The 14,804-nt window shown below is 40.7% G+C and overlaps 1 protein-coding gene across 10 annotated transcripts in view; it reads right to left on the bottom strand.

Annotated features, from left to right (window-relative positions):
* The window catches only part of Sbf2 (SET binding factor 2), a 450,794-nt gene extending 441,960 nt beyond the window's left edge, over nt 1-8,834 (bottom strand). For 6 of the 10 annotated variants that reach the window (XM_087211302.1, XM_087211306.1, XM_087211303.1 and 3 more), the window contains exon 1: nt 8,626-8,832. In XM_087211302.1, coding sequence (XP_087067428.1) covers nt 8,626-8,680 — 55 coding nt within the window. In that variant the 5' untranslated portion in view covers nt 8,681-8,832. Of the gene's footprint in view, nt 1-8,625 lie in introns of all 10 variants that reach the window. The other 4 variants (XM_087211305.1, XM_013074593.3, XM_013074594.3 and 1 more) reach the window with 2 other exon arrangements.
* Between the last annotated feature and the right edge of the window lie 5,970 nt (nt 8,835-14,804).

Genomic DNA, 14,804 nt, shown 5'->3' with positions numbered 1-14,804 from the left:
AATCTCTTTGAAATTAGAATTTCTCTTCTGTCCCTTGTCACAGTTTAAAAACTTCACACTAGTACAATATAACCACTTAGGACCCACTTTCACTTGGACTAGTGTAACCTCCTTCATGCAATAATCTGAAAAGAGCCATAAAAAAGTGTGTGTAAAATAATGTGATATTTCATTACTGTCTCTGAATTTATGGGATTTTCATAATACTACAGGTTACAACCTGTTATAGGTTTTAAAACTTGAAAATTTTCCTCAAGTTTTGATTATAGTTAAAATCAAAGCAGGGCTGAGGATTTAGCTCAGTGCCACCAACTCGCAGGCACAAGGTCCTGAGTTCGATCCCAGTACCAAGAAAAAAAAAAATCAAAGCATTGATTTTAAAAACTTTGACTAGGCAAATTGTTTCTGAGATTATAGCTGTGACTTTTTAATATTGGTCAATTTGCACAGTTTAAAACTTTCTACAGGGGATTTACCTCAGTGGTTCCACCTCCTGCCTCGCGAGTGCAAGGACCCAAGTTCAATCTCTGATACAAAAAAAAAAAAAACAACCTTTCTACAAAGACACTGCTAAGGTAGAAAATGGTTTTTAACTGTAATCAGAAATATTTTATTATACCAAAAAATAGCAACTATACTTTGCAACAGAAAAACATTTTCAAAAGCAGGCTCACTTTCTAGTTTTTAAATTTTGTTTTGTTTTTGCTTATCGGTATCTACTTTCCCATAACTAGAAACCAAAGTGTCAAGAATTTCTACTCCATGATTTATTATTGTACTATTCATACTTCCACATTGTTATGGCTCATATCTAAATGTCCCCTCAAAGCCTCATGTGGTCATAGGTGGAGAGGTGCAAAATTCACTGGATTAGGGTGTGTGATACTGGGATTAAGGATGTGATGCTGGGATTAAAGAAGTGGGTGACACCACTTAAAAGGCAGGTAGCTTGGATGGAATATAAAAGTTTCTGCTGCTTCTGCTGCTGGCTCTGCTTTGCTATTTCACTGCTTTGCTGCCTTCTGCCTGCCCTGATTTGCTATGGACTATTTCTCCTCTGTGATGCCCCTCTGCCATGCCAATGTGCTTTGGGGCCAGCCTCTTAAACTATGAGCCAAAATAAACCTTTCCTACCTTTAAAAAAAGAATTTCAACTCCAAAGATGAAGTATAAGATAACAGAGAAAGATGGAGGGAGAATACAATTTATTTTAGCTGCTTTGATATAATCTTCATTTATTACTTACCAGTTCTCTTCTGCCCACAATGTGTAGGCAAATTATTTAACCTTTATTGACATTCCACAGTAACTCACTGTTACTATAAAGAATCAATGAGATACTGTATGGTGAAAACACTCAATTTTTTTAATCAACTAAAGATTTAATCTGATTGTCCTAGGCCTATAAAGCAAATACTTTAAAAAAAAAAAAAGATAAGCTATGAAGCTGTATCCCAAGAAATTATTTATTGACAATATAACATGGAATGAACAGGCACTAGAGCAAACTAAAGTTGCAATAAAGAACATATACAAGCCAGACATAGTGGTGGCATGCCTGTAATCCCGGCTACTCAGGAGGCTGAGGCAGGAGAACCACAAGTTCAAGGCTAGACTGGGCAACTTAATGAGATCCTGTCTCAAAATTTAAAAAAATAAAAAGGGCTGAAGATGCAGCTCAGTGGTGGAGCATTTACCTTTTTGGAAACTACTCACAAGACTACATATGTGTCTTCCAAGAAATTTGTGTGTGTGTCTGTGTGTGTGTGTGTATCAAGAACATGTTCTAGCACCAATAAGCTAAACTACACTTCCAGATTCTCTTAATTTTCTATAACACATTTACCCAAGTATTTAAAGCAAATGCTATTTTAACTTGTGATGCCACAGAAATGATTTTTTAAAATATATTTGGCATTTGTGTATATAATCTACCTCAAATTTATTTTTAAGAAACTAAGTTGACTTAACGTTGTTTTGTCCAAAGTTCCTAACACTGACAAATACCCAACATTATAGAAACTTCACAAGCCTTTGTGCTTGTAGTGGGTTAAACAGTATCCCCCAAAATGATGTCTACTGGAATCTCAAAATGTGATCTTATTTGGAAATTGACTGTCTACAAATATAATTAGTTAAAACTATCAAGGTGAGGGCCAAGGATTTAGCTCAGTGGTTTTGACGCCTGCTGCGCAAGCACAAGGACCCGAGTTCGATCCCCCTTACCAAAAAAAAACCCCCAAAACAAAAATATCGAGGTGAGTCAGACATGGTGGTGTATGCCTGTAATCCCAGCAGTCTGGAATGCTGAGGCAGGAGAATCTCAAAGTCCAACCTGGGCTAGTTAGTGACTTTACAAGATTGTCCCAAAATAAAAAAAAGGGCTGGAGCCCTGGATTTAATCCCTAGTACTGAAAAAAAAAGAACAATATTGAGATGAAATCATCCTGGATTTAGCATGGGCCCTAAATCCAATGACTGGTGTTTTTATAAGAGTGCAGAGAGGGAGACTTCAACAAAGACACAGAAAAGAAGGCCATGAAGAGATAGACAAAGATTAAATTAAGGAACACCCAGGGCCACCAAAATCTGGAAGACACAAGTAATGGGTCTTCCCAAAAGCCTTCAGCAAGAGTGTCACCTTTCTGATACCTTAATTTCAGACTTAGCCTCCAGAATTATGAGAGAGTAAGTGTCTTGTTTTAAGGCAACAAGCTTGTGATCATTTGTTATGGCTTCCCTAAGAAATCAACGCATATACACTGCTACAGAGCTAATCTGCAGGTATTAAAATATATCATTAAGTACTATTTATTGTTAAAAGGCACTGTTAATAAGACAACATTGTTAATAATTAAGATTATTAATAAGTGAGGATTATTTCTGATACTTCCCTGAAATAGTGCTAATTCTTCCACAAAATACAAGCTTTTTCTTTTCTTAGTTAACAATCTTTCTGCTCCTATACTTCAGAACTATCAGTATCTACAGAAATGTATTTATAATAAAAATCTCTAGCTTTTTTGAAATTCAAATTTAAATTGTTGTATGAACTATTTCACTATGTAAAACTATTTTTTCAGGTAAACAATGGAAATTTATGATACAACTAAAAAAACTATTTTCTGACAATGTCAACAATGAAGACAATGAAGACACTGTCAACAATGAAGATAAGTACAGAGAAAAGTAAAATATTCATGAAATTATAAAAGTTATACTCTTCTTCACAATGCAAATTATAGAACTAAGCATTTGAAATGAATAACCTTTTCTCAATAAACAATTTCATAACCTAAAACATTTCTAGTGCTCACCAATAAACAATATAATATTAGATTTTGCAATATTTAAGTATCTCAGTTTTGACCATAGCAATGAAATACTTTTCTAGCTGGGCACAGTCGTGGCCTCCCTGCAGTCCATCTACTCACAAGGCTAAGACAGGAGGATCACCTTAGCCTAGGAGGTCAAGGGCAGCATGAGCAACGTATCAAGATATCTCTTAAAACATATATATATTTACATATGCATATACAATATGTAATATATACAGTATATATAGTAAATACAGTGTCTCTATATATCTAATAATCTACCAACAAAATGATTTAATCAGTGATTCACTTTATCACAGTTTTTAATGAAGATAATCACCATATTGACCACAATAACCTATAATATACAAATTAATCTATAACTGAGAAATTCCTCCTCAAAAGGTTATTTCAAGGGCTACAACATTGCTCAGCAGTACAGTCCTTGCCTAGTATGTGCCAAGTCCTGTATTGACACCTTACACTGATTAAAAAGTCTTTGAGGGCCAGGGATTTAGCTCAGTGGTTCCAGCACCTGCCTCAAAAGCGCAAGATCCCGAGTTCAATCCCTGGTACCAAAAAAAAAAAAGAAATACATATATATATATATATATATATAAAATAAAAATAAAAGAGTATGGCCTCAATGTTCATCCACTGAGCTGTAAATATCTCTAGCATTCCTTATGGCTAAGGAGTATTCCATTTTATTTAAAAAAACCACATCTTCTTTATCTAGTCACCAGCAGATGGGCACTTGGGTTGTTTCCAAGCTTCAGCTATTACAAATTGTGCCGCTATAAACGTGGGTGCGCATATATCACTGTGTATGATGCTTTTAATTCTTTTGGGAAGATACCCAGCAGGGAAATAGCAGGGTCAAATGGGACCTCTAATCCTAGTTTTTTGAGGTATCTCCATGCTTTATCTACTTTTTTGAGGGGTGGGTGATTGGTACCAGGAATCAAACTCAAGACCTTTCGCCAGGGGCAGTGTCACTGAGGTAAGTCTCTGGCCCGCTTTACCTACTTTTTGAATGTTGCTTTTTCTCTGGGTTCAACTTAGGCCTCACCTCTATTCACTCTACACATTTCCTGAACAGTCTCATTCTTTTCTTATTTGACAAATCAGCTAGGTACAGATAACTGCCAAATTAAGTCTCTAATTTTCACCTGTCTTTACCACCTAATCCATATATTTAAAACACCCAAATAATATTTCTACCTTAATTACAGACACCTTTAACATGTCCAAAACTAAGGCCAACGTTTCCTTTCCTCATCTAAATTCATCTCTTCTCCTAAATTCTCTAATTACATTTATAGCATCATTACCAACCCAGTTATTCAGGCTCTATAAACTTTATTACTCTCAAATATTCCTTCTACTTTATCTCTTTGCATCCATTCGTTACTAAATTTTGCTAATTTGAGCTTTCAAATTTCTCTAGCAACCATACCCTCCCTTCTATTTTCACTCCAAATACCCCTGGGTTTTTAAACACTGTTTTTCCAAGTAGCATAAGGCTACATACTAAGTTCAAAACCAGGCTGCATTATAAAGCAAGACCCAGTCAGAAAAAAAAGAAAAAAGAACTCATTTTTTAAGACCTCACTATCTACAGAGTCAAAACTAAATTGTATAGCTTAATATACAACTTTTTACAATCTGATCCCAATCCACTAAGCATCAAAGCCTACCTCAATTTCCACCTGCACTACACTTCTCTCCATTCCCATAATGAGACATTCACATACACATTTTTTACAATCTCCTTTTACCATCTGTTGTAGTCAGAGTTTACAAGGGAATAGATTTAATACAGGACAACATAATTTATGGGGTTATCTTTTAATATTAACCCAAAAAGTCAAATGCAGAGGAGTGAGAGATCTATTCATGCACTAGAGACCCGAAGAATCCAGCTGAGGACCTGGATCCCACACCAATGTCCCCCTGAAGTTCAGCCAAAGGCCTAAAGCAATGGCAACATCTTCCACAAGTCTAGCTGGAGGCCTACAGCCCACAGCAATGTCTCATGTGAGTACATATGGAGCATCTGCACTGGGAAGGCCCAAGGGCCAGTGGTGGAAGCTAGAAAAATCTGTACCAGTGGTGGGGTGAGGATCTGTGCCACCAGGCTGAGGGATCCGCACTGGAGCCAGGAAGCAACACTCAAGGTAAAAACCAGAGGTCCCCTGAAGAAAATAGCAGCCATCCCCAGTGATACTGAGGACCTGAGCTCCTCCTCCAACAGTAAGAACAGCCAAGTTTGTATAAGACAAACCAGCCGTGGCAAGCTTCTCCAGGAAAATCAACAGCATACATAGCTTCCCCCACTTCTCCTTTTATGCCATTGGCAACAATTTTCAGGTGAATCTTCTTCACCCAGAACCACACTGACTCAGTTCAGCTGGGCATTTCAAATTGAACATTAGTTCATCCAACACACCATCTTTTCCACACTGCAAAGGCTTAACTGACCCTATAAAACTTGGTTTAAACATCACCTCTCACAAGAAGTTTTCTTTTCCCTTAGGAAAGTGGGTCTACCTTCTTCATTTATCATTACTTATTTTAAAACTGTTTCCATTAATGACTAAATTAGAAATAGTTTTGTGTTTTGTTCTTTTAAAATTGGACAGAGGTCTGGCTATGTTGCCTAGACCAGTATTGAACCTCCTGGACTCAAACAGTTCTCCCACCTTAGTCTCCCTAGTAGCTGGGACTATAAGGGCCCCATATCTCTGTTCAAAAACAAAAAAATACAACATAAATGTATACAATTATTAATCACTGAGGAAAATAAATTTTCAAATAATAAATAACAAAGATTAACTGGAATTCCCATGCTGCTAATGAGGGTGTAAAATGGTGCAGTCAGTATGGAAAACAGTCTGGCAATTTCATATAAATTTAAAGATATACTTATCATGACCCAGCAATCCTTTTTCTAAGTATTTACCCAAAAGAAATGGAAATGCATGAACATATGAACACTGAAAGATCTGAATGTAAATGTTCAGAACAATTTTGTTTACAATAGCCAAAAACTGTAAACTCAAATATTCACCAACTGATGAATATATAGATAAACTGTATTATACTCAGAAATAAAAAGCAACAATTGTGGCTAGGTATAGTTCAGTGGTAGAGCACATCCTGAGCATGGGTAAAGTCCTTGGTTCGATCCCCAGCACCAAAAAGAAAAAAACAAAAACTGGGGAGGGGAATACCTGCCAATAAATACAACAGATAAATCTCGTGTGATTCTAAGTGGAAAAAGCCAAGCATAAAAAACTATAATTTAGTTGGCCATGGAGGCACGCGCCTATAATCCCAGCACTCAGGAGGAAGTTCAGACAGTAGGACTGCCACAAGTTCAAGGCTAGCCTGTGCTACATAGTGACTTCAAGGCCTGCCAAGACTGTCTCAAAAGAAACCAAAAGATGTTGAAGAACAAGATATTTACATAGTTCCTAAGTATTCCTCACAAGAACAATTAACTTTACTGTGGAGAAAACTTGTAGACACAGACTGTATATCAAGTAATCAAAGTGAAAATCATTAACAAGTGAAATTTTGCCCTACCAGACAGGATGCAGCGATCATCACTACTTTAATACTTTAGCACAAGTGTATAACCTAAATGTATGAAAACAGGCAATCAAAATTGAAGAGCATTCTACAAAAGAACTGTAATCATTGAAAGTGTCAAGATCATGAAAGTCAAAGTGAAGGAACTGTTTCCGATTAAAGGAAGACAGATGACGAATCCAACACAAAATTCTGAATTGCATCCTTTTGCCAAAAAAAAGATTAAGAGCACATGAATAAAACTTGAGCTATATGGAGTACTACATGAGTGAATTTTCTATTTCGAGAATTATACTGTGATTATGCAGAACAACCTAGTTTGGAAATTGCACTCTAAAGCATACTGGGATAACAGGGTTATCAGGTCAGCAGCTTCCTATCAAATTGTTCCGAGGAAAAAAAAATTTCTTTACTACACTTGAAACTTTTTTCAAGTCTGTGACTGTTTAAAAGTGGGGGGAAAGCAAAGTCACTAAAAATGAAACAAGGTTAAAAACAAAACTGATTTATCACGCTGTTAATCTTGGTAGGAAAGAGACACTAGACTATGCAAAATTACCAGAAAATAATATAAAATTTTGGAGCTAGAAGCCACTTTAAATATACTCCAATTCCTTCCCTAAACAACTAACCTCAATCACACATGAGTAAGAGATTAAAGAATATAAAAGATTCTCACTGAAGGAGATAAATTCTCTGGAATCATGAGAGGCAGTGGCCCAAGAGTGGGCAGAACAATGGTATTCTAACACTACCAATGGCTGTAGACATTAGCAAACCACAAGCTCAGAATCTCCTCTAAAAAGTAAAGGCACTGTAGAGCTGCTATCTAAAATTCCTTGCAAGGGTGAGATTAGAATTACCCTGAAATAAAAGTGCTCCCGCTGCTCAATCTGTTAACTACATTAGGTTTAGCTTGTAGTGATACAAAGGAAATGCAAACACAAAAACAAATATGCATGAGCCCTGAGTTCTCTGGGGTGGAAGTCCATCAATTAAAAAACAAAATGTAATGCATTTTCCAAATTTCTCCTTGCGAAGAACATTTTATGACGAATGAAAGGAACAATTAAAACACACATAGAAGTGAAAGATCAGAAGGTTAATTTATTTTTAAAAGACGGTCATTTCAAAATGACCGTCACATTTGTCCTGAAAGAACAGGACTCATTTCCTAGAGATGTTTAAGTGTGCGAGGATCCTTCACTCTTTCCCACACCAAGCGGTCGCCAGGCCCCCAGGGCACAGGGTGAGGTAGCACCGGACTCTCGGCACTTCCTTTTGGAGAGGACAGCCCCCTGCGTCACTCGCTACTCATTCGGGATGCAGAGCAGAAGTTAACCCCGAGGAACTTAGCACAGTTGGCTCCAGCCCTCCTAGCCTTGCGGTTCTGGCCCAATTCCGCTGGACGAGAGGGCGGCCCCAGCCCCGGACGCCGCCAGCGAGGGTCGCGGCACCGAGACTCGAGCTGGCCCGATGGACCGCCCCGCGCCCGGCCGACGCGGCCTCCCGTCCCAACCGGCCCCCTCGCGCGGATCCCTCACACCCACCGCGAGGCTCGGCCACGCCATGAAGGCCCGCCGCCCGCCACCACGGGGCCGGGCCCTCCGCGCCTCTCCGCCTCCCGGCCGCGATGCCCGGCCCCGCGGAGCCCACTGGACAGCGGCCGGGGGCGGGGAGGCCGGGGGCGGCGCCCGCCCCACACCCTTACCTGGCTTCTCGTGGTCGTAGCCTACCACAATGAAATAGTCAGCCAGCCGGGCCATGGCCGCCGCCGCCGCCGCGCCCGGGAAGCGGGTCCCCGTCGCCGCCCTCGCCACCGCCGCCCAGCCGGTCCGGGAGGACTCAGCATTTTCCCTGAAGCGGCCGTAGTGGCTGCGGCGGCACTTCAGCCATGTTTGACAAGCGGCGCGCGCTCTGCGCCTGCGCCGCACCTCGCTCCCGCTCCTCCCCCGCCCCCACCCGGCCTGGCCCGGCGGCCCGAGCCTCGCGGAGAGCCCACCCCCACCCAGAGCTGGTCGTTCGCGCGCGCGCGGGTGGGCGGGCGTATTCCCGCCACGCGCCTCCACGAAGTCACGGAAGGTGGTTCACGTGGCAGCCAGTCTGTGCCTTCGCGGCTCACTCCCGTCTGTTTTTTACCACCTAAAGCAGGGGGTCCTTGTTTGCGTCTTTATTCTTTTGGGGGGGGGGGTGGTTAGAGGGAGAAGGGACGTGGAGAGGTCACTTGGAAAGTTTGCTCTTTCCGCCGCTTACTGCCACTACAGCCACCAGAGATGAGATTCTCCCGCCCTCAGCTGGAAGCAAGGAATTTGCACTGCCAGGGCTTTTGCTCCACGTTTCCTGTTTATGTTGTGGAGATGGGAATTTTAGAAACATGCCACCGAGCAGGCGGGGAGGGAGAGGCCTTTGCGCAATCCTCAAGAGGCGCCTTGGGTTTCGGGGCTGGTTGAGTCGGAGGTGATCAGCCTGGGCTTCCCCCGAGCGCCCGGGGAAGCTGGATTCCTGCGAGGACGCGGCATCCCCAAGATCCTTCTGAACGGGAGTGGGTCGGTCCGGGGAGGCCCGCCCGCCTCGGCTGGCTTTTCGTGCAGCGGTCCCAGGATTCCCAGGCAGCCGAAGCAGGTGGTAAATTTCCGAGTTCCTTGCCGAAACATGAAATGGAATGAATTAGTGCTCTCATCATCCAAGTCCCTTGCTTCTTTGTTACACCTCTTATTAATCATTTTGAATTTTGCCTGATGTGACCCACAAGGAGCCTATTTTGTCACTTGCGTTTTGGGAATCTCTATGGTTTGGAAATCACCGTGTTTGCTTATCCTTAATCACTATTAATTGAGGGTTTGAACTTAACGTTTACGTATAAGTTTTCTTAGCAAAATGTCTGGCGTATAGTATTAGTGAATAAATAATACACTTTCGCCCCACTACAAGCAGGAAACTGCAGTGACTGTAAGTCCAGAGGGTTGGCGTCTGCCACCAAAGAGCCTAGTTCCCCTTCCTGCCACTTTCTTCATCAGATTGAGAGGGTTGCTCCGCGGTGGAAGAAAGGAAACTGAAGGAATACGGTACTTTATTACCTCATTTGTAAATTGTTAATAGACTGACTCAGTTTAATTGCAGAGGTAAGGGGAAGTTAACCTTGAAAATAAACACCAACAACCAAAACAAATGAACCTCACATCATACCCCGTATAGAAATTGTACCCCATGCAGAAATCCTTTCTGTAACTTCCCTGAATGCTCAACATCCATTTCGATCACTTTCAGTAAAGAATAATCTTACTTCCTTGCAAGGTAGCCCCTTTCCCTGTTTTTTTTAACAGCTCTATTGCTACAACGTTCTTTCTTGTTCTATCCCAGTTGTATACTGTAACTTCCCCTGATTCTGCTCTCTGGAACTACCCAGAAAAAAAAAGCCATCTTTGCATGATAATCTTTTAGATGTTTAAAACAATTATGTCCCTTCCTAATTTTACTTTTTTTGTTTTAGTTGGAGTAAAATGTTTGCATTATAAAATGAAGTACTGTGTACTATTCAATGGCATTTACTACATTTGCACAACTGCTACATATTCCTAGTTACAAACATTTTCAACACCCAAAAGAAAACTTCACACCTCTTAACCAGTTGTTCCCATCAACCCCCTTCCCCATCCAGCCCTGGCAATCATCAATTTGCTGTCTTTATTGCAATAATTTATTATGAGTATTTTATACAAATTGGACCATAAAATGTGTTTTTGTGTCTGAGTTTTTGTTGTTGTTGTTTAGCATATTGTTTTTTGGTTTTTTTAGTTTTGAGAGAAGATCTTGTTAGGTTGCTAAATTGCCCAGGCTGGCCTCGAACTTGTAGTCTTCCTGCCTCTGCATCCCAGAATACTGAGATAACGGGCATGCACCACCACACCCAGCTGGTATATTATTTTCAAGTTTTATCCATATTGTAACATTAGTACTACCTAGAGCATTGCACTGAACTATCAGTGGTTCACTCTCATTTTTTTGGCTGAATAATATTCCCTGTATGTATGAATCATATTTTATTTATCCACTGATGGACATGGGGATTTTTTTCCCACCTTTTGACATTGTGAATAGTGCTGCTATGCATACACACATATTTGTTTCAGTATCTGTTTTCAGTTCTTTGTGGTATATTCTTAGGAGTAAGTTTACTGGATCATATGGTAAACCTATATTTAACTTTGAGGAGCCACCAAACTGTTTTCCACAGTGGCTGAAACATTTTATAATCCCACCATCAATACACAATGTTCTTATTTTTCTACATCTTTATCAACATTTGTTTTCCTGTTGTTTTTGTTTTATTGTAACCATCTTAGGTATGAAGTAGTATCTTATTGTGGTCTTGATTTGCATTTCTCTAATAACTAATAATATTAAGCATCTGTTCATGTATATATTGGCTATTTCTAAATCTTCTTTGGAAAAATGTCTATTTAAGTCCTTTGCTATTTTTTTTTTCTTTTTTGTGGTACTGGAGATCAAACTCAAGGTGTCCCATAAGCTAAGAAAATGCTCCACCCCAGAGCTACACTTCCAGAATTGTCCATTTTAAAAACTGATTTGCCTCCCCCCTCCCCTTTCTGTGGTGGGGATTAAAACCAGTGCCTCCTGTGTTCTATTTCTGAGCTACATTCTCAGCTTTATTTGGCTTTTGTTGTTGACTGGGTACTAGATCCCTACAAAATATGAGCTTTGCAGATATTTCTGTAGTTGTCATTTCATCTTCTCAATAATGTCCTTTGATTCACTAAAGGTTTTTTAATTTTGAGGAAGTCCAATGTTTTTATTTGTTTTCTGTGATTTTGATGTCATATCTAAGAATCTATTGCCAAATTTAAGGTCATGAAGATTTATTTCTATATTTTCTTCTAAGTGTTGCATAATTTTAGCTTTTGTATTTAAGCCTTTGATCCATTTTGAGTTAAGTTTTTAGTGACAAGGTTCCCAATTTTTTTTTTTTAACTTGATCATACTGGGGAATGAACTCAAGTGTGTTAAGTCACCTTTCTTCTTCTTATTTTTTTTTTGGTACCGGGGCTCGAACTCGGGTCCTTGAGCTTGTGAGGCAAGCGGCAGAACCACTGAGCTAAATCCCCAGCCCTCTTATTGCTTTTTTGGGACACAATACCTGAAGCTCACAACTTGAAGAAGAGGTTCATATTTACAGCTTATAGTCAGCTGGCTCCAAAGCAAACCACAAGGTGGAAGGAGGGCCTGAAGAGGAAAGCTGTTCACATCACCTTTGCCAGAAAGCAGAGAGCAAAGGGAGGAAACGGAAAAGGAGATACACTCCTCCAGGTGCTGCCCCATTGACCCTCCTCTTCCAACCAGGCCCTACCTTCTAATATCACCTTTAGCTAGAGCACCCAGTGGTCCAGTCACCTTCGAAAAAGCCCTGCCTCTGAGTGCATGAGGTTGTGTGTGTGTGTGTGTGGGGGGGTTATCTAGGTATAAAGCATTACAACAGGGCCTTTGCAGTGAGCTCTTTTTACTCTTCAGTTTCAGTTAAGATCTCACTAAGTCACTGCTATAGTTTAAATCTAAAATGTACCCCCAAAGTCCTGTGTGCTTGGAAGGCAATTGGATTGTGGAGTGTTATATTCATCAGTAGATTCATCAGGTGAGTTCAGTAGCTGAGTGCACTGTTAGGAAGTGGGGCCAGGTTGGAGATGGTCACTGGGGGTGTGACCTGGAAAGCTATATTCTTTTCCCTGGCTCCTCTCTTCCCTCTCTTCTTCCTGGCAGCCATGGGTTGAGCCCCTTTCCTCCACCATGCTCCTTTCACCACACCGTTTCTGCCTTGGAGCCAGCCAACCATGTATCGAATCCTCTGGATATCATGAGCCAAAATAAACCTCTCCTCCTTTGCAGTGTGTATGAGACATAGAGTGTCCAGGGACAAGAAAGTTAACAAGACAATCATTAAATTGCCCAGGCTGGGCATGAACTTGGAATCCCCCTGCCTCAGGCTCCCAGAGTCCTGACATTACAGGCAAACCCACCAGACCAGACCCATTTTACTTTTTAAATGTGTTGGTTTTAATTTTATTTGCAAGTGTTGGTTTAATTTGGGGAGGGGGGCAGCAGTGGGGACTGAACTGAGGTCCTATCTTAAACTAAGCAGGTAATATACCACTGAGCCACATCCAGAGCCTTTTGAGCTCTATTATAAATTTTTATTTGAGACTTGCTAGGCTGGGCTTGAATTTACAATCCTCCTGACTCAGCCTCCTGAGTAGCTAAGATAGTATGTGTTCACCACCATGCCCTGCATAATTATTCTAACTTTTTTGAAAGTCAAAGTTTAGCTATTTTCCAGCCTACAATCTAATGTGATCTGCTGTCAGGAGAAATTCTACATGATTTGGGGGAAAAATCATTTCACAATTAAAATTATGATTAGGCCTAGTTCTCCTGCCTACAAGCCAGCCATGGCATGTCCAGACATAACTCCATTTTGGCCTCTGGACACAGCTAAAACCTCAGTGGTCTGGTGGTGCTATGATGCTCCAGGACAAGATTATATCCTGGGGAGGAACAAAAATCTTTATCTCCATAGTTCCTCATTGTTCTAGGATTTTCAGCACCACTGTCCTCTGAGTCACCTTTTACATTTGTTACTCTCTGATGTACTGAACTCTCAGCCCTGGGTCATCTGGTACATTTGTTATTCCTGATATATGAATAAAGGTGTGGCAAGCTTGGGGTTTTTTGGTCTTTGCTGCCCAGAGCAGCATTGATGAGGCCTAAAGCCCAGCTTCTTCTAAATTTCATTTTTTCTATTTAATAAATTAATTTTCCTTGTACTGTTGTGGCTCACAGGAGACTAGGACTTACTACAGAGGTTCTAGTAATGTCCCCTTTCCCTATTCTCTACATTTGGCACTCAGCGTGGATGTGAATTGGATCCACGGGCAAACATTCCTGTGAGACAAACTTGGAGTAAAAGATACAGCAAGTGGAACTCCCAGGATGATTTCTGGACTTGGACAAGGGACACTGGTGGTGTGTCCAGCTGGAGGCAACTTTCTATCTTTGCTGAGTTGAAAATATGGGTCAATCTCTGTCATCAGATCAGCGTAACTTTGTCAAATTGCTTAGGTTGCTGTTAAAGCAAGCTATGTATCTGGTACCAAAGTACACTGTGACAAAATTGCTAAAAGACTTAGAAATATATGTCCCATCCAATCAAAGACAAATCATGGTCAGTCAGCCACAAAGGAATGTTGAGGAAGCAATCTTTTAAATCTATAACTGGCCACTTCTGAGGAGTTGCAACTGGGTTTGGTAAACCAGGTTGTAGTGCCCCCATTAGAATGAGGCTCACATTAACTGCTGGTAAATTCTGAGGCAAATGCCATTTTCCTGACATTTTAGGCATAACAAAGACAGGTGTGTTCCAAAGGTTCACTGATGGTTCTAAATGCCCTTTGTTAAATTGTTCTAATATAAATTGCTCCAAAATGATTAGTTTCTCCTATGTAGGGGACCATTGATCAACCCAAATGGGGTCATTTGATTTCTGTTATAAAGGCAAGGCTGTCTTGGGTGGAGAAACTTCTTCAATAGCCCCAACTAAAACTTTTTTGTCGTATCCAATTCCAAGGTGATTATTTTTTTGTTGCTGTTCTATAGGCTGAGTTCCACCCTGAAGTTGCATGCCTAATGCTTTTCCTGGTTCATATCCCATTCTAGATATCATTTGTTGAACCAGTGAGGTTTCAGGGGGCAAAGCAGTCACTACAACTCTCCATTCTTCCAATAAATCTCTGCCCCATAAATTTACAGGTATGGGAGCTATATAAGGACAAATATGTCCCAGTTGACCATCAGGCCATTCATAAGGCAGAGGCATGGAGCTTT

Source organism: Heterocephalus glaber, unplaced genomic scaffold, assembly GCF_053883595.1.
Source record: "Heterocephalus glaber isolate CG9 unplaced genomic scaffold, H.glaber_assembly_v1.0 deba00001428, whole genome shotgun sequence".
NCBI classification, from domain to species: domain Eukaryota; kingdom Metazoa; phylum Chordata; class Mammalia; order Rodentia; family Bathyergidae; genus Heterocephalus; species Heterocephalus glaber.
The sequence above is the reverse complement of the archived record's forward strand: the minus strand, read 5'-3'. Positions and strand labels throughout refer to the sequence as shown.